General features: G+C 40.2%; 1 protein-coding gene across 4 annotated transcripts in view; it reads right to left on the bottom strand.

The window, feature by feature from the left end:
• The window catches only part of ATP2C1 (ATPase secretory pathway Ca2+ transporting 1), a 184,605-nt gene extending 164,155 nt beyond the window's left edge, over positions 1-20,450 (bottom strand). For 2 of the 4 annotated variants that reach the window (XM_032332924.1, XM_032332913.1), the window contains exon 1: positions 20,013-20,449. In XM_032332924.1, coding sequence (XP_032188815.1) covers positions 20,013-20,120 — 108 coding nt within the window. In that variant the 5' untranslated portion in view covers positions 20,121-20,449. Of the gene's footprint in view, positions 1-20,012 lie in introns of all 4 variants that reach the window. The other 2 variants (XM_032332978.1, XM_032332904.1) reach the window with 2 other exon arrangements.
• Positions 20,451-20,681: the final 231 nt, after the last annotated feature.

Genomic DNA, 20,681 nt, shown 5'->3' with positions numbered 1-20,681 from the left:
CATATCTAACTGGCTTTCTATGCCAGGGCAGCAGGTCAGTTTCATGACAGACAAAAGTCTCTAAAAGAATGTCAGTTCTTGACTCTTGGTTTGGTACACAATTCCTAGTCCAGGGCTTATCACGTCAGTTTGAACTGGCAGCATGTTCTACCTAGAACCCAAGTCTTTTAACCCTTAGTTTGTCCACAGCTCCTTATTATATTGAAATCCCAGCCCACAGTTCCCATTTGTTGGTGAATGCTGGTTCAATCCTTTCCCCAGTCCCCAGTTCCATGTTGGGAATTGCTGGCCTTTCATTGCATTTCATTGGCCTTTCATTGGCCAGTCCACAATAACATCTCTTTGGTTACTTTGGTATGTTAATGTTCTTGTTTGTATTTTGTGTAAGTAAAGGCTATTGCTAAGTTCAGTCTCAGATGCCAAAAGCCACAAAGTTGGTAGGCATGAATTAGGCACTTAAAAGCTTTTCGAATGCTCCTCACTTAATTTTGAGCCTCCCATAGTAGGATAAGTTGGTCATGGAAGAGGTTAGACTGACACTAGGTCATCTGCCAATTTCAAGAAAATTTCTCTGCTATAAGGTACACCATAAAACACCACACATTCCCTATCCTAGTATCACATCCCTCTTAGGTATTAATTTGTTTCCCAGAGACCCAAGGTGCAGCTAAAGAAATAGGATCCTTAAGTTCCAAAGAATTCAGTGTGCCACCTTCTAGCTCACCTGCTTATTTTATGTCTAAGAACTATGGTCCCGGAAACTGTAGATTTCTACAAAAATGTCAGTCTCACTAAAAACAACCTAGAATTATGATGGCCATTATGGGGACTATACCAATTAGATGAGATTGTTCATTTAAGAAGTGTACTTGAAAGCAAGTGTTCCTAAATCTAACAAACAGAATTGGATACCTATTTTAAATGGCATACAGAAGCCTCCAAAAAAAAAAAAAAAAGAAGAAGCCTCCAAAATACTTCAAAATTCCAAAGTAGCTTCATTGAAGATTTGTTGCAAAAGGCTAGTGTAAAATTAAAACTATAAAACAAAAGACTGTAAGACTGACTTAACTCCTACTGCTCCCTTCTATCTTCCTTTATTTGAGTACGCCTTCTAGTAATCCACAGTCTGAATTGTCTTTGCACTCTGAAGAGACTACAAGACTATTAATAAAACTCCACCAAGGCAGTGGTCTTCCACATGCCCCATATCTGACCTCTTATATGGCTTCTTCCAGGGTCAACAGGACTCTGAAGGATTTTCTGGTAGACTGCTACAGTTTAGAGATTATAGTTTCCCTTCAACAGCCAAGGGAAATTAAAAATGAACGGGGAAAATTACCAAATTCTAGTAAATCCTGGAACCTATAGATGGGATCCTGGAAAAAGTTGGCAGAAGCCAGCAAAGGGTGAGAATTCTTACCAGAGTCAGCTCTCCCAAATCGCTGTCTACAATGCCTGGTGGGAGGAGGAAAATAAAATTTCATATTGTCCTTCCTCTCAAAATCCAGAGACAGCCATGACCTTCTTATTAGTCTCATTTTGTGTCCTGAGAACTTCACTTGGTAACTCTCAGGTTGAGGACCCCAAAATATAGCCAGATAGGAATGTGGGTTGTACCCCATTTGTGGTTAGATATGACTGGACAGAAATGTGGGTTAAACGCCATTTGTGGCTAGGGTTCTACCGAACTGCTGCCAGCCCTTGGAGAAATTATCTAAGTCTTTTTTTGGCTGTCTACGGGAGTGGCTCTGGATCTTGGGAGGACAATATTTTTGGTACCGTCTTTGGGGAGGCCTCTTACATCCAAGGGGTTGTTCCATACTGCCAGGTATATTTACTCTTTATTCCAGCTGAAAACTGAGAAGGTATCTGAAAGGATTTTTTTCAAAGTTTCTCTGTGGTCAGAAATTGGCCAAATTGGAAGCTGATATTCAGAGCCTGGTAGAACTTTTTAAATGCCTTTTCTAAGCTAAATGTACCCAGAGGGAAATAAACTTCCTGAAGTCTTTGTGAAAGGATTTACTAAAACATTCCAAAACAAAGCTCTAAATCCAGAACTTAAGAATCTTTTTGATTTCCATATTAGTTGAAGATCTCCCTGACATAAAGGAGCAAACTAAAGATAATGTATTTGGATGAATGATTCAGGCCCTTGATATTATCTAGGCTACAACCCAGTTTTTGAGGAATTAAAAGCAATTTTTAAAAAGATTTTATTTTGTATTTATTTGAAGAGAGAGAGAAAGAGTCAGCAAGAGAGGGAATACAAGCAGGGAGAGTAGGAGAGGGAGAAGCAGGCTTCCGCTGAACAAGGAGATGGATGTGGGGCTCAGTTCCAGGACCCCAGGATCTTGACCTGAACAAAAGGCAGACACTTAAAGACTGAGCTACCCAGGTGCCCCACAACTATCTGTATCTTAGAAAATGTTGCAAAACCAGAAATACGCCATAAAAAAACAATTCAAAGTCTACCTATCCTTTTTACCAATCCCCAAACCTCCCCTATTCATCTCAAAAGTTTCCTAATTTTTAGCTTTCAGAAGCAAAAGTTCTTTTTGGAGGAAATTACATTCTTTCCCTGTGCTTTTAAGATGTAAATGTCCTACCCGGTCTTCTTCAGGAACTTTTATCTAGGCCATCTCTTTGAAAAGCATATTTCAGGGAGGAAATTCTCATGGAAGGAAAAAAGGAGGAAAGTCTGTTTGGAACTTAAGTGAATTTTTTATTCATCTAAGATAGTTATCTTGTCTTCTCCACAATATTAGTATAAACAAACAAACAAACAAATAAAACTTTAGCTATCTGAGCAGATAAACTCTTCTGCCAGCAATACAATTTGAATCCAACTTCATGTATAACTAATGAGTTTTTGGGGCACCTGACTGGCTCAGATTGTGGAACACGTGACTCTTGATCTCGGGGTTGTGAGTTAAAGCCCTATGGTGGGTGTAGAGCTTACTTGAAAAGTAAACAATGAAAAAACAAACTTTAAAAAAGTAAACAAAGTTAACAATTTAAAAAAATAAAGAGGTTTGTATTATTTGGCTAAAGTTTTATAGCCGAAAATAAAAGTTCTCTGCTTCCATCTACCTGTATGCTTATGTGTGTCTATATACAAAATGTGTTGTAATGTGTGGTATTTTCCTAAGTCTGGGTGGTATTTCCAAAATTAATTTGTAAAACATCCCTATTTAATTGGCTTAAGGAAAATTAAGCGTTTATATGAATTAAGTATTCCTAAAACTCTCAGAAATGTAATGGGAACTTAACACAAATGTTTTTCAAGTTCACATGAGCTAGGATTAATTTTTAGTAATAAAAACAGTGTAAATTTAATTGAAACAGGCATGTCTTTGAAATCATCATTAAATATAATACTTTTATTCTAACTAGGTTTATTAAATATCAAATAAGTTCATGTTATTTCTTATATAATTTGTCAGTTAAAAAAGAAAAAAGAAGCATGAGATGATGGCTGATTTTGTCTAATGTCTCGTGAAGTTTTCTTGGGTAGTCTAAACATAATTGCTAAGAACAACTGAATTGAATAGCAGATAAACTATAGAAATAAATATTTGTAAATGGGCTAAGAGTTTCTTGGTGAACTTTTCAGCAATAATTATGTTTTATGATATCCTATCTAGAAAACAGTCTCCAAAATCTTTCTGGTTACTTGAAACTTTTAAAGTTTTGCTATGCTAAGTGAAATGATGAGTTAGGTTAAATTCATTGACTATCAAGACTATTTCCAAATAAGATAAAATAGTGAAATATTATTTACTGAACATAATTTGGTAGATATATCTGTGCCACACTAGAAATTTTACTACAAGGAAGCATATGTTTCTAGACATTATGAAATCTGTTCATAAATTTGCCAGTGTATTGAATTCTGGTCTAATAGATTGTTCACAATTGTTTGTTTCATTTTCACCAGAAATTCAAATACTAAGGAGTAAAAATTCTAATATATGTAACTGAAGCTACTTGAGGGAAACAATTCTGTGAAAGGAAACTAGGATGTGTGTTTTTCGCTGAGAAAAATTGAGGTATAGAGATGTGTTCTTTTTAAGGGAAGAATAAATAAATTTGTCCTGGTCATTTAGAAAAGAGAGAGTTTTACCTTGTGTAGTTAGGTTGACTAAAATTTAATGGACTTGGGGCGCTTGGGTGGCTCAGTGGGTTAAAAGCCTCTGCCTTCAGCTCAGGTCAAGATCTCAGGGTCCTGGGATCAAGCCCTGCATTGGGCTCTCTGCTCAGCAGGGAGCCTGCTTCTCCCTCTCTCTCTGCCTGCTTCTCTGCCTACTTGTGATCTCTGTCTGTCAAATAAATAAATAAAAATATTTTTTAAAAACTTAAAAATTAAAAATGAATGGACTTATTTTTTAAATAAGATTTGATATCAATAATATGGTTAAATAAAATTAAAACTTAATTTTCTTTCATCCGCTTACAGGATAAGGCTTTCCTGGACCATTGGTCTGCTCTTTTTTTTTAAAGATTTTATTTATTTTATTTGACAGATAGAGATCACAAGTAAGCAGAGAGGCAGGCAGAGAGAGAAGAGGAAGCAGGCTCCCTGCCAAGCAGAGAGCCCCACGCGGGGCTCCATCCCAGGACCCTGGGATCATGACCTGAGCCGAAGGCAGAGGCCTTAACTCACTGAGCCACCCAGGAGCCCCCATTGGTCTGCTCTTGATATAAGAGATTGGAAAAGGTTTTTCTTTACTTTTTAAGTAATCTACCTGGAAAACAAAGATTCTGTGTTTTGTCCAAAGAGTTCCCTGTATTTCTTATCGTCTTTACCAGGTCTTTCATTACTTAAGAAAAGTGTCTCTTCTCGATTAAAACAGCGAAAGTTTTGTTTTGTATAACAATTTAATTTTCTGTATTTACCTAGAAAATCTGTATGATTAATCAGTATGATTAAATGGGTAACTGAGTATTATTTCACAGATACCTATGGTCCTATTCGACCAATGTTTTTAAATCTTTGGTATTTTTAACAAACTTCCCCATAATCAAATTTCTAAAGGAAGTCTTTAGAGCTGGAAGTAAGTTTGGGATTCTGCAAAGGATCCCTAAAAATTTGCAAATGACTTTTTCTCTCTTCTTGTAAAAAGAGAGATGTTAAACTAATTAGGTTTATTTGATTTGTTAAATTACATGAGAAGGATTAACAAATGAGAAATGATGCCAGATTTTCTCAGCTATATTTTTATAGATGTATTGAGAAATGATATGAAATTCCTAGGAATCTGATATGTCCTGGTATAATATCAATCGTAATTCTAGTTGTTATATTAAAATGTTGTATGTCACAGAAACAACCAAATTTCTTTGTCAATTGCATTATAATGCCATGTCATTAGGTTTTTAACCATGGCCATTTTAAAGTCTTTTGTCACTTACAGTTACTATTTTACTCTGAGGCTTCTGCAGTAGCGCTTCATCGTCAAGGAAATTTGTGGTAAGGAGTTGACAATCGCAGGCTTTTAATAACTTTAAGATCATAAAAGTGTACTGGGTAAGAATTTGCAGAACTAATGGAAAAACTGGATTTAAGCGGAATAACTATTAACTATGCACGACTGAATAAACATAAATTTGTGGGACTTTTTCTCTGTAACAATGCTGGTTCCTTAATTTTTTTTCCCCAGATTTAAAAAAACCTTTTCTCTTAAGTGATCTATGACTCACAGCAATTTGGTAAGATATAACTTGGCAAACAAATATAAAACATTTATTTTTCTCACCTACCTAATCCCTCCAGAATTCAGAAACTCTTGAGTATTCTTTTCATGGCAATACAGTTAGTTATTTACATTAGTTCAGTAAGAATCTCTTCTCCTTGTAACAGGACACCATTGGAAACACTGGTTATATTGCCAAGGCTTTCACTGGAATCTCATATTTGAGAGACACTCAAATATGACCAGATAGCTTTAAAGATCTAAGGTTGATTTTATGGAACCAATAAAGCCCCTTGGAAAAATTGGTGCCTTGCTTACAGGGTTCCTGGCAGATTTACCAGATGAGTAGGGAAGATCACTTCCTGGCAGGCCCAGGAACCTGAAGATATTTTGTGGACCTTGAGAAGAGAGGAGTTCACCCAAGCTATAGATATCGTCAGTAGCATCTGATGGGGAGTCTGTGGTTTGGCTTCTTGGCCTCAAAAGGTTTTAAGAGTTTAGTTGGAGATTCCTTATGTAAAATTCCAACAGAACTGGCTTCAAAAGAGCATATATTATCAATTGCTATTACTGCTGCATTTTGTAAATAACCAGGCCAAGTTTAATGCAAACAAATTAGCCTTACTATAATCATTTTTTTTTTTTAATGGGGGTGATTGCTGGGGCACCTGGGTGGCTCAGTTGAGTGTCCAACTCTTGATTTCAGCAGAGGTCATGATCTTAGGTGGCCTTGAGCCCTGCTTCAGACTCTGTGCTCAGTGAGGAGTCGGCTTGAGAGTCTCCCTCTCCCTCTTCCTCTACCCCTCTGTCCCATGCTCTCTGTCTGAAATGAATAAATATTTTTTTAAAAATGGGGGTGGGGTGCCTGGGTGGATCAGTCGGTGGGGCATCTGCCTTCAGCTCACGTCATGATTCCAGGATCAAGCTCCACACTAGGCTCCTTGCTCAGCAGAGACTTTTTCAATTTTCTCCCATTTTGCTGAATTGGAATTACTAAGAACAAAGACTATCTCGAATCTCCTTGGAAGGGGCTATACCAGATCCTCCTTACTACCCATATGGCAGTCAAACTTCAGGGATTTGAACTTGGGACCACATCTCCCAATTAAAAAAAGGCTCCTTTCAGACTCCAGGAATGGCACTCTAGCTGGAGACTTCCAAATAAAAAATGACCAGGAAGAAAGTAGCTGACATCAAGGTAGCCCACTTCCTTACAAGACATGAGATCAAGAGGATCAAGAACATTTCTTTCCATTCCTTCTTCCCTCTCTGACCATCCTTTTCCTAATTCTTACACCATGAAGGTTTTTGTGATTCTTTGTCCACCTTTTGCTCTGGCCTGGAAAAATAGTGCCATTGTTCACATATCTTGGGCCATTGCAAATGGGGGGTAATCCAAGCTACAAATGACTATTGATTTGTCATGATGTTAGTGACCCTGTAGTTCTGCCCATCATAGACTTCTCCCTAATTTCTAATGCCTCAGTTTCTCTGGAACAGTTCTTTGGAACTTAGCTCCCTTTCTATCATGTCAGACTCCCTAACCCTCAGAGTCGCTGTCTCTGGTTAACAATCCCAAACCTGGGAATGTTGCATCTAGGCTCTGTACAAAGAAAAGGGTGACCAGAATAAAATTTCCTGTGTGGCTTATATACCCTTAAATTTGTACAAGCCTCCATGGCTGTCACTTTTCCCAGTCATGAGCCACAGACTCAAGTGGAAATTACCAGGAAGCATTTATGATTCAAAATCAGCTTCTTTTGGTAGATCACTCATCCTCCAGCTAGGAGTAAGTGCAAATGAGGTTATGACCAGGAACCTCTTCTTAGGGGCACTTGGGTGGCTCAGTCATTAGGTGTCTGCCTCCGGCTTGGGTCACAATCCTGGGGTCCTGGGATCAAGCCCTGCTTTGGGCTCCCTGCTCAGTGGGGAGTCTGCTTTTCCTTCTCCCACTCGTCCTGCTTGTGTTCCCTCTCTGCTGTCAAATAAATAAAATCTTTATTTAAAAAAAAATTTAAAAAAGAGGAACCTCTCCTTAACTCTTGGAAATACTGCAGAATGTGTTGCTAAAGCAACAGCTGTCTAACAAAAATCCTTAGACTCTCTGACCAAGGTTGTTCCTGATAATAGAATAGCCTTTGATTATCTTTTAGCTGAGCAAGGAGGTGTCTGTGGCAAATACCACCAGGTGCAGTCAGATTAACACTTCTGGGGAAGTTGAAACTCAGCTACATAAGATCACTGAATAAGCCACTTGGCTTAAGAAAGAGACTCCTTCAATGGGGTGTTTCTTCAACTTATGCGATTTTGATTGTTCTGAGTCTTGGAGGGAACATGGCTCCAAAGTACATCCCAGACATTGAGAATTCTCCTGCTTATGGTAATCATAGTAGACTTCCTGGTATGCTGTATTCTCTCAAAAGCCCTTAATGCCTGTTCCCAGCCACTTACCAACAAGCAAATGACCTCCCTAAGACTTGAACATCAGAATAGGAGCAAAGAGAATTACCAACTTAAAAAATGTGAACCTGAAGTCATACCCTGTGAATACCACAAAGATTCAGCAGAAAGACACCACGAGGGGTGCCCAGGTGGCTCAGTGGGTTACAGCCTTTGCCTTCTGCTCGGGTTGTGATTCCAGGGTCCTGGGATCCAGTCCCGTGAAGGGCTCTCTGCTCAGCGGGGAGCCTGCTTCCTCCTCTCTCTCTGCCTGCCTCTCTGCCTACTTGTGATCTCTCTGTGTCAAATGAATAAATAAAATCTTAAAAAGAAAGAAAGAAAGAAAGACACCATGATCTGTGAATACTGCACAGAAGATCAACAAAAATTGCAAGAACGTCAGAAAAGTAGCTAGGAGTGGCACCAATGCCTTAAATTTGAACCACGTCTCTCAGGTTGAAAGTCTTGTCAAAAGCGGGGGAGGGTGTGTGTGTGGCGGAATCGTCATGAAAGAGACAGGAGTACCCAAATGGAATCATTTATGCTAAGCCCATGTCACCAAACTGAGATTTAATACCCAACTTAGTTAGAGTTTCAGCAAATCACCCAGGAATGGAATCTTAAATCCGTCAATCTGGAATTACCTGGTCAGCACTAGTGAGGTAATCTGCGTGATAGACCCCTGCCGTCCCCTGAAGGAAGATGACCTTGCCACAACTGATCCACTCTTCACTAGCGTTAAGTTCCTGTCCCTTTTCCTTCTGCCTGTAAAAGTCTTTCATTCTGTACAGCTCCAAAGAGCTTTTATCAGCTAAATGGGATGTTGCCCAATTCATGAATCAATGAATAAAGTCAATAAAGTCCTTAAAATTTACTCAGTTGAATTTTGTTTTTTAATACCTCTCAGAAACGTGGATCTCTACCTAAGAGGATTTAAGGTGTCTTCCCTGCAGAATAGTTACAATTTTTATTTTTAACCCCTGTATCCTCAATAAATGAAATAAGACCTAATACCAAGGAAAGAAGGAAGAAAGGGAAGAGCGAGGGGAAGATGGGGAGAAAAGGACCCTGTCAGTCTTAAGTATCTCACCATGAGGTAGTGAATCAGAGTCAGTGAATTTGGAGTCAGACAGACCAGCAAACCTGGAGATAAAATCTTACTGTCATCACTTATGCATATGTTCCAAGTCATCTCACTTCTTTAAACCTCAGTTCTCTCATCCCTAAAATTAGGGGATAATGCCACCAATTTTGTCAAGTTATTGTGAGGATTAAATAACAATGTATATAAAGAAACTTGCCAAGTTCCTGGCACATATCAGGCATCTAATAAAACTGTAAAATTCCTTATTCTAGAACGTATAATCCAAGCTGCACATCTTCAAATAGCCTTATGAATTTGCTGCCTGGAAATGAATTTGCAGGAGAGAACTAATTCCAGCATTTTTTTCTGCTCTCTTCACAGCAAATTGTGAACAGTACAACATACGTGGGCAGTTCATTTCTTTTTCTGTTAAAGCATGGAACTGTCGTACGAGGTGAGAAAATACGTCATCTTCCATTCTGAACAACAGTTAGCAAATAAAATGTTGCAGACAAACTGAGAAGTAGAATAGGATAGCAAGTTTAGGAATGTGCGTAAAAAGTTGCATTGTAGCCCACAAAAAAGGGTCAACTAACATTTGAGATAATGTGCTTATTTCCAAGACAAAGGTTTTGGTGTTTATCCATTTACTGACTCCTGTGTTTCAAAGGCATCTGTACAGTAGAATAGGAAAGTTTAGGAGCAGGGAACAGGATTAGAAATAGCTCAGAAGTCAACTCAGGGTCCAGGTATCTCCGTTTATGTCTAACTCTTTATAAAAGTGGTAGATGATCTGTGATAATATGGACAAGAAGAATGGAACACCTTCAGATGGGATCATAATAAGCATGAACTTGTCAGCGTTAAATGCAGGAAAAGGGAATGGAAGCTTTAGAAGGAGCTTGATATTAAGGCGAACGAAAACAAAACAAAACAAAACAATGGTTAAAATGCAACAAAATAACCTGAAATTTCTTGGCCCCTGTTCATCAATGACTACAAGGTATACTAAGTTATTTATCCTTATCCTGGCTGGGGTTTTAAAACCTATAAAACCGGGGTACCTGGGTGGCTCAGTGGGTTAAGCTTCTGCCTTTGGCTTAGGTCATGATCCCAGGGTCCTGGGATCGAGCCCCACATCCAGTTCTTTGCTCAGCAGGGAGCCTGCTTCCCTCTCTCTGCCTGCCTCTCTGTCCACTTGTGATCTCTCTCTCTCTCTCTTTCTCTCTCTGTCAAATAAATAAATAAATCTTTAAAACACACACACACACACACACACACACACCCTATAAAACTATGGGTACAAGTAGTTCAGTGCTCACTTGGGCTCAGTAAATCTAGTCACTGGTGCATTAGCTTTTCACCAGAGGTGTTTTTCTGGATGTAGTTATAGTTCCTCCCCTTGATAGACGATACATGCTACCTGAATTGCCAAAGACATTTGATTCTGTCTTTTTTGACCTTAGAGTCCAGAGAAACGTGCTCAGATTGTGGAGTATTTACCACTGACCAAATAAAACAAACAAATTCTAACTGATAAACCTGTACCTTTTCTTTGATCCTTAGGTATCCAAATTGTCCACCTTTCTATTGCTCACTGCACTAGCATCTTGGCGCTGGAAGGGGTCTGACAAGTCATTTAATCTTCTCTTTCATCACGGAGAAACCATCACTACAACATGCCCCAAGGAGATACTTGCCCTCTGCAAAAGGAGACCCATTCCTCTACCTCTTATTTTTAGAAAGTTTATCCTTATGATTATATCATAACCTTTCCCGGAATTTCTTTCAGGGTTATTTCATGGTTATTTCCTCTGGAACATCTCAAAGGCATCCCCATTCTTCTCTAAAAATTAGCCCTACAGTTCTTGTGAAACACACAAGAAACAAATACATACAAAAAACATCCATGTCTTAAATTTCTTCCTCTCAAAAGCTAACATCCAGGACTCTTTCAAGCACTTCTGTCTCAGGACAGCCTTTATCATCCCCCAATCCCTTCCCCACTATTGACCATGCCCCCATCCCGTGAACCAATTCCACAAACTTATATTCACAGCGCTTTCCATCTAAAAGGCACTTTGCTAGTCATCCAGGACATACTGGGAATCAAACACCCCCACAAACAGTCTTAGGAAAGGCTGCGCAAAAGGACTTAAGATTGAATTAAGGTCTGAAGGAAAAGTAGATACTAAGGGAGGATAGTGAGGGGACAACTGGAACAAAGGCCTGGCTGGGGAGTCGCAGAGGAACAGGGAGATGTGGAAGAAGGTATTCTGCTGGGGCGCAGAGAGCAAAAGGAGGCAAGATAAGCATGCAGCGAGAGAGAGATCGGGGCCAGACCACATAAGGCCCACTGGGTTGGGCAACTTTGTCTTTGTCCTACAAGTGAGTAGAAAGAAGCCAATGAAAGAATATAAGCATGGGGCTGGGGAATTTCCTCTCAGGTTTGGTCTCCAGAAGACCTCTCTGGCTGTAGGGTGAAAAGGTGCTTAGATGGGACGGCAGTGGACAGAGGGGGACAGAACGCTGTTACAATATTTCAGACAGGAGGTAATGATGGCTTCGGGGCTAAGTAGGTGAGAGAGGAGATGTCAGATAGATTGGGATAGAACTGAAAGGACTTGGCAATAAATTAGATATTGACTGAGGGAAGAGAAAATGCCAAAGATGGCTCCTAGGTCTCTGCCAGAATAATAGATGTATGGTGGCATTTTCTCAGACAGAGAAGACGAGTTTGGGAGAGGGGAAGAACAAGAGAGTGGGTGCCAGTGACTAGAAAGTCAAGTATCAATTACAATTCTCAGGCATCTTGAAGGTTTTGGAGAGCTGCAGACAGAATGTTTGTGTCCCCCCCATCCCAAATTCGTATGTTGAATTCCCACCTCACCACCCACCCCCAAGTGTGATGGTATTAGGAGGGGGCCTTTGGGAGGTGATTAGGTCATGAGGATGGAGTCCTCCTGAATGGGATTCATGCCCTTAAAAATGAGACCCTGAAGAGTTAGTTCCTTCTCCTTCCACCGCAAGAGGATACAACTGAGAAGCCGGCAGTCTGCAACCAGGAAGCCGGCTTTCACCAAACATGGAAACTGCCAGCCCCTTGGTCTTAGACTTTCAGCCTCCAGAATGGTGAGAAGAATATTTTATAAGTTTATAAGCCACCCAGTGTATGAGATTTTGTTAAAGCAGCCTGAATGGATGAAGACATGGAGAAAAACACTGGAGGCTTTTTTCCTTTTTTCTTTGTAATTAGCTCCTTTTTTCTTTGTAATTTTCTCCCTTCAGATAAAGGTGACCGTTATAATTACCACGATAAAATGATTCAAGTTTTAACATCACATTTAATAGTCAGCAGTATTAAGGTTCAGCTTCATATTATTATAGCAATTTAACTGCCGGTGTTACCTATATATAATCACGTGAATTTCTGCAGGGGAGTGTGGTGGAATCTCTGCCCTCTATCTTACATTCTCCCAGATAGTCTTTCCCTCTTGGTTCTAGAGGATAAAAGCTTTTTTCCTACCCAAGCACAAGGACATGGGCCAAATGCCTTTAATCTCCACCAGAGATGTCATTTGAACTATCAATAGTATTTCATGACTTTTTTAAAGAGGCTTTAAGAAATGGAGAACTTTGGTTTATGCTCAAGATATAACCAATTCACTTTAAGGAACTAAAGCCTCTTAACATTTCTTAAACCAAGCTGCAGTGAAAATTACATCATTTCCCTTGGAGCCTGCATCAGCCACTCAAAATACTTATGTAATGTTTCAAATCTCAACATGCATTTTTTGGGGGAGTGTGAAGGGAGTCCTTAATTTTTTTTTAAATTTATAGTTTTGTATTTTTATAAAAAGTATTTATTATTTATTTATTTGACTGAGAGAGAGATCACAAGTAGGCAGAGCAGCAGGCAGAGAAAGAGGGGGAAGCAAGCTCCCCGCTGAGCAGAAAGCTCCATGCGGAGCTCCATCCCAGGACCCTGAAACCATGACCTGAGCCGAAGACAGAGGCTTAACCCACTGAGTCACCCAGGCACCCCCCTTTGCAATCTCTTAAGAAGACTAGTCGATTCTAGTACTTCTAAAATACTGTCCAAACCCTCCATCCTCACCTGCCAACCCTGCTGTGTCACCCTCTCTTGCTTGGACCACGGCAATAGCACTTGAAGTTGTGTGCCTGCATTCTCGCATTACCCTACAATCCAAGTTCCTCTTAGCAGTCAGAATTTTCTACTTTAAGTGAAAATCTTTTCCCCCCCGGTGCAGGGAACATGACTGTTTCCACTTGCTATTTTAGTCCAGTGCCAAACATAAATAAGGCACGTACTAGGTGAGACATACGCAGAACTGAATGAGTGAATGTGGAGGTTGGGGAGGTGGGGGGGCCGAGATACTGTGATGCAGGGGAGGGCAAGATATGGTGAAAATTGGGTTTTTTTTAGTAAACAGAGGCTGGCAAGATCTAGGGAAAACTGTACAATCTGTTTTATGGTTGTGAAACTAGAGGTTAAGAGGTTTGTCTAAGGTCATATAGCTCATTTGGATCAGTGCTGGATTTTGCCTGTTTGACCCCAAGTTCAGTGCCCTTTCCAGGGTCTATTGTGAGTCTTCGCAGAGATGTAGAAAGGGGGAATACGACTACTAAACAAAGAGAAGAGGATTCTATAGGCTGAGTCCAGAGGGCGGGTAACGCCTGAAGGACAGCTTGTCTATAACAAATAAATCTCCCTGATGAAAGACTAAGACAGAGAAGAGTCTACTGGTTTGAGCTCTTGTCCTTCAATTTATCCTGCCCTGCAGTAGGCTCATGGACTTGCATCTCTTCTTCTATGTGTCCCACAGATGTGGCATCAGAAAACACAGGATGGTTAATTCATAGACAAGGATTGGGGGTGATCCAAGCTGATGGTGCTTTGCTCTATTGGATAGAAAGACTTCTTTCTGAACAAGAAATATAATCTATGAGCTAGCTGACCTGACCTGACATGTCTTGCTTATTTAACAGGGACTCTGCTTGAAATAAGAAGACTGGCCTTTGGGACCAGGAGCATATATACAATACATACCTGTATTATTTATGTGTGTGTGTGTGTGTGTGTGTGTGTGTGTGTGTGTGTCTGACACATATATATTGGAATTTGACCATTGAACTGGTATAATATCTTCCAACAAAATCAATCCACTTAATATTTTTTACTGTCTTTCTATATTCTTATTATCAGAAAATATAATCATGTTAATGTGGATGTCCTTATATAAATATGGACAAAAAATGTTGACCTGGATGGGATGGAATACGGGGCATAATAGAGCTCTGCTTGGTCATCTTGTCTAATGCAATCCCTTCATTCCTTTATTAAGCAATTTTTTTCATATTATACTGTGTGTGCAGCATATTTATAAGGAATAAATATATAGAAATGAAATAGGCAGCCCCTCTGTGATACAGTCTCAGTGAGTAGAAAGAGCTGTACTCAAATGTTTATAAAATGAGCCAAAAACTACACTACTGCAGTCACAGCAGGTGAATCTGGCTCAAGACCTGCTCTGATGAATCTGATTAAAATGAGGAGAGTGGTCTTTGAGGACCAGGGGGCATGAACAGTAGGTATATTTTAATTAAGGTTTAGAACCTTAGTATTAGAACTTAGATGGTTCAGAACTTAGAAGTATTGTTGGAGGTTGTTCTAAAGTCTCCTTTCAATGGCTTAAGAAGAGGTTTCTAGCTCAAACAGGGTCACGGGATTTTTATTTCTTGCTGGGTTACTTAATGAATAACCTCAAAGTTGGTTGTTAAATATTTGGATTGCATTTGAACATTAGAAACTTTGCTCTTGGGGCACACAGGTGGCTCAGTGGGTTAAGCCTCTGCCTTCAGCTCAGGTCATGATCTCAGAGTCCTGGGATCAAACCCCACATCTGGCTCTCTGCTCGGCAGGGAGGCTGCTTCCCCCTCTCTCTCTGCCTGCCTTTCTGCCTACTTGTGATCTCTCTCTGTCAAATAAATGAATACAATCTTAAGAGAAAGAGAGAGAGAGAGATTGCAAAGGGGAGGTAAGGAAGAGAGGGGGAAGTACCAAGGCAACTCCCATGTTTGTGGTTTGAGCTTTCATGCTGATTGATGGACCTGAGGAGTAGGAGTAGCAGGTTTGAGGACAGAGCTTCTGAGTTCCTTCAGTCTGCCAAATGGATGAGACAGTCAGATGGAGATGTCAAACAGGCAATTGTATATGCAAGGGTGAAGTGCACTGGGGATAAGTATTTGGGAGTTGGCAGCAAATTAGTAGTGTTCGAGCCATGGAAATGGAGGAGCTCACCAATGGAGAGAGAGTAGACTGTCCCATATAAGCTCACAAACTGTCTTCTCTTGTCATTTGATGCTAGCACCCATGAATAATATCTATACCAGTGGTGCTGCCCCTTGAGAGCAGCATTCCCTAGGGCATCTGGGTGGTTCAGTCCATTAAGCGTCTGCTCAGGGCATGATCTCAGGGTCCTGGAATCAGAGCCCATGTTGGGCTCCCTGCTCAGTGGAGGAGTCTGCTGCTCCCTCTCCCTCTGCCCCTCCCACCCTACTCATGTGGGCTCTCTCTCTCTCAAATAAGTGAATAAAATCTTTAAAAAGAAAAAGAAAAAAAGCAGCATTCCCTAAGAGCAACATTCCATGAGGGTTCATAGGGCCCTCAGTTCTCTACAGGCCTCACCTTGGCTGAAGCCAAGGCTATAGTCATCCCTGAAGTAGAGCAAATTCTCCCCTCCTCACTCAGTGTCCCACTTGGTCACCTGAGTCACAGAGCAGGCTGCTGGGGCTCCAGTACTCAAGAGAATATTGCCTGCAAGTCTCACTTCTCCCACAAGCTCGGACATCTATTCCCTCATGAATGTGTCCATGCACCTGCCCAAACTCATCCGAGAGCTCGCTGAGGCTCAGGCTATGTCCCCCACCAACCACCACCACCACCACCATCATTTGAATAATGGTGTTCAGAAGTGTTTCATTGTCTAATTTCCCCAAACTTCCACACCTGCATCTAATTAATTACCTTAATTTTCTACTTAAGGAGTTGGCTTTATGAAATAGCTGCTACGATAGAGTCTAGGAATGCAAAGGATAAGATCTTTGGTATCACTTTGATAAGTAACCTGTCCACCCACTGATTGGCCTATCATGTTAAGAATAACGACGAAAACTCCCAACAAATCAGCCCTTAGGTCACACCAATTGGCATGACACCAAGTGCAAGGGGAAAGAATCCTGAGGAGAAGCTTTAAGCAAGAAAGCATTCATGGACAAGGCAAGTGTAACAATGGCCCTGACTGGGATATATGGGTGCCTTCCAGGTCCAACTGAGACACGGGTAGGAAGGTGTGGTGTGCAAGGAAGTGTGCTCCATAGGCAATCTGCCTGTGTTAGAAGTCACTGCTACACTGGCCCGTACCAGGCTCCAAGGTGGGTCTGAGGGAACAAAGAACAAGATACCACACTGTGACACATGTGCCTGGGCTCACATACACATGGAAGCAAATGACTTACTACACACAATATAATAAGAAGCCGTATTAGACACAGACAGAATATCTTGGAAAAGGAAGAGCTATGCTTCACTCTCCCTAGCAAAGCTGGAGAAAGGTTTTTTACAGAGCCCATTTAACCCAGGTCTTGAGGGATATAGGTGATCCCCAGATGGGCAAGTTGTCACTAAAGGACAGAATTCTAGGTTATAGGGAGGCATGTCTTTGAAGGCACAGAGATGAAGAAGCAGATAGTGTGCCTGGGGTAGTAATTTCCAAGTGGGGGAACACAACATAGGTGGGACCCACTGGTAGCCTGCAGACACCGCATTAAATAACAACAAATTCCTTGGACTTTAGAAAGTTGGCTATCTTTTTAGTCCCTTCTATCTCTGCCCAGGAGAAATGTCTCAGTTGTCTAGTAGGATGCTGATCTTAAAAGAGTAGGTTTCAGGCTCAGAGGTTTCCCAGGTAACTGTGTCTAGCTAAAATTTAATATTATTTTGTTTTTACTATATTTATGTTTCTCTTCTGTTTACAACAAATGACATTGGTTTTTCATTTATAGTAGTTACATAAAATTTTATTTTCAAGCTAACTTAAGTTTAAAAAGTAAGTGATTTGCTTGGCAACCGCTTTGTAATGTGGTTCAAGATTCTACCCAGGGATTGGCATCATGGCTGTGTACTTGCTCATCCCCGGCATAGCCACTGCGCACATGCACGAGTTTACTAACAGGTAAAGAAAAAAGCCTTGCCCATTATTCATATCAGTGGAATCTGATGGAAAGAGATATGCATGTCTCTGGAGTTAATCGTCACCATGTGTCAAAGGATTTAGAGAATATCGACTAATGAAGCATTTTCCTGATTGGTGAAAAATATCTCAGTTATGCTCAGCTATCCCTTCTAGAAGGTCATGCAGTGTATTAATGTAGTGCATAATAAAAGCAGCAAAAAAAAAAAAGGCAAAATGATTTAAATGCAAATATAGAAAAATATTAAGAAGTTAATCACACCACAAACTTATGGTAAGAATTATGACAGTGGCATGTGGACATCTGAAGTGTTAGAAATACTTTCTAGAAGAAAGATTAGCAGTTTGCTGTATTGCTATCACTGTGTTAGTATAGATCATTCAGAGATCAAGCGTGGTAAAATGGGTCAAACTTTTTTCCTCTTTTAAGTAAACTACTACCAGTGTGGGGGTAGAACTCATGATCCCGAGATCATGAGTTGCATGCTCTACCAATTGAGCCAATCAGGCTCCCCCAAATGGGTCAAATTTAAAGACAGGCAGACAGGAATTGTCTTCCTTCAATACTTTCTAGGTAGGTGGTCTTGGGCAAGGGCTCTTGAGGTCTTTGTTTTACTTCCCTCACCTTTATTTATATTGAGAGTTCAGATTACAGGACTGTAGGCATTAGAGACAACAAATATGCAGCTCCTAAAATTATAGACATTATTAACCTTCTTTATAACATTCCAAGAAGCTTTCCAAGGTTAGCCATGATTGACTCTGACCTCATTTCTCTAATTCGGTGAGACAGTCTGTCTGCAGAGCTGTTAATTGGTTTCAGAAAAGAACTGAATGTGTTATTATTTTTTTTTAATTTCTCCATTAATTTGTATAGAATGTTAAAAAACCAGCATAACATTCCTGATTGCCAGGTCATCCCAAATGGTTGGAAACTGGGGAGGGGACCACCCCCCCCCCAGTCCAAGTTGGAGGATCCATGTTATATTCTAATGTTCTTCTGAATGCATTTTGTAACTTTTTTTTAAACAAACAAAGTAAATAAACTGCATAAACACTATAGACACAGCTCTGAAAACTCACAACACTGGGTAGGGGGGATAACTTAATCCACATTCCACAGTTCCAGCCCATCCTTTCAGCCACTCCCTACTCTCCAGCACTCCCACCCTTCACCCCCTATAATGAGGCCTGAAGAAGCCTGTGATGGGGTCTTAATGAGCATGGTAGACCGCAACTCAGAGGACCACCACCCAGGTCTCAGGCTTTCCACTTCAAAAGCAAGCACACGCTAACTGGAGAAACCAAACGATTTCTCTGGTAATCGGGACACGGGGCCTAAGGAAGAGAGAAACTGGACCAGCCCAATCCCTGTTGTAAGCACACGCTGAATTTCCAGCTCTTGTAAAATCACTAGAGCGCGGCATAAAAGCAGTTTCCTATGGAACAGTAATGATGATTTTCATCTTCCAAATTAAGCATTGACTTTTTGGAAAACCTGTCATTAGAGGATTTTCTGTCTGCTGACCTTTGCTTTCACTTCCTGGAAGTGTTTTTATTAAAGTAGGTCATCTCATTCAAATACAGAACACTACTAATATCTCCCATGCAGTTTTGCAGTTCTAGTTAGAAGCATGATGTGCAAGCAATTTATGACTCTTCCATGTGGATATACATTTGTCCTTTACCATGGTCATACTTTTCCTGAAATGAGCCACTAGATTTAAGTAGATCACATACAGCTATTTCTTCTTACAGTTTGGTACAATTCAGAAATGCAGTTTTTAGAAATGTCTTCTCATAGATTGTAAGGGCTAGAATGAAGTACATTTCAAAACAATAAGATGAAAGCATGATTTTAAACAAGAAGTCATCAGGCATTTTAACCATTTTTTGGTAATGTTTATACTCCCACATGCTAGAGTTTACTACTAGAACCCATAACTTTTGATTGGCTAAAAAGGCTGAAAACTGCAGTGCCCTATACCCTGCCCTCCACTTAAAAAAATGACTAATTACTTCTGAACAATCGTCATAGCTCGTTAGTGGTATTTGAGACTATCATATTTATAGTCGACACAGTGTTTTTTGTTTTGCAAATCCTGGTGATATGAACATAGCCATAAAAACACACAAGAAGACAAATTTATTTCTAGGGTCTAATATTTTCATTTGTCAAGATATTAATAGTTTTAAAATTGTATTTGCAGCCCTAGAAAGCTTTCAAGGAGTCTACAATTTAACTCTGATAGAGTAGTTTGTTCTAGCTGTTCAGAAAAAGAGAAAACGCACAGTTTCATTATAAAACTGGAGCTTAATGTCAGGATCCAAATGTTCCAAGTTCAAATAAATCTTCACAAGCCTGCTTGCTTCTGTGATTGCTAAATCCGACTAGCTGCAATCAGGAGCCTACCTGTGCCTATAAACATGTAAGACAGCAGAAGCTAAATCACTAAGTCACATGAAAGCAACACCCAAAAGCAAACACTGGTTAGCCTTAAAGATAATATAAATAAAATATACCTGTTCTTCAGCTTTTTGGTTTCTCAGCATCGATAGATATTTCCTAATTGCATGGAGAGGATATTTTTTGAAATAAGAGAATCGAGACTGAGGCAACAGATTATCCATGGTGAGGAAAGTAAGAAGGTTCTTGTCTGCCCCACCCTGTCAGCAACCATATGAAGTCGAGAAGCTTCACAATTCCTCAGATGTCTAAAATTTGCTTGTAGCTCGATCAGTTTCCTGCAAACAAAGCAAATTTTCTTGCTGCTTCCTCTTTTGGGTAGGGTCCTTGATGAAACCAGACAGCTAAGTTCGAGCACCCACCATCTAAGAGCGTCCAGAAATGCAAAGCCCAAAGGGCAGAAGGAGCCGGGAGGAATTTAGGGGCTGGTCCACAGAATGCAAATTGCTTAGTGGTAGTGATGCGATTGTCCTATTTCTAGCAACAGCGTTCTGTTGCAAGCTATGTTAATATTAGCTAGCTGGTGACTTTCCACACCCACAGACTCTCGTGAGGTTTAATCTTAAATCTTCTGACAGCTTTTCTGGCTCTTAAAGAGGACATGACATGTGGGTTGGTTCTTTTTTTTTTTTTTTTTTTCTGTTTCCTTCTAGATTTTTTTTTATCAGCATGAGCACACACAGAGGGACATCCCTCGGCTGTGACTCAGCTCAAAAGTGTTGATT

This window comes from Mustela erminea, chromosome 1, assembly GCF_009829155.1.
Source record: "Mustela erminea isolate mMusErm1 chromosome 1, mMusErm1.Pri, whole genome shotgun sequence".
Classification (NCBI taxonomy): domain Eukaryota; kingdom Metazoa; phylum Chordata; class Mammalia; order Carnivora; family Mustelidae; genus Mustela; species Mustela erminea.
The sequence above is the reverse complement of the archived record's forward strand: the minus strand, read 5'-3'. Positions and strand labels throughout refer to the sequence as shown.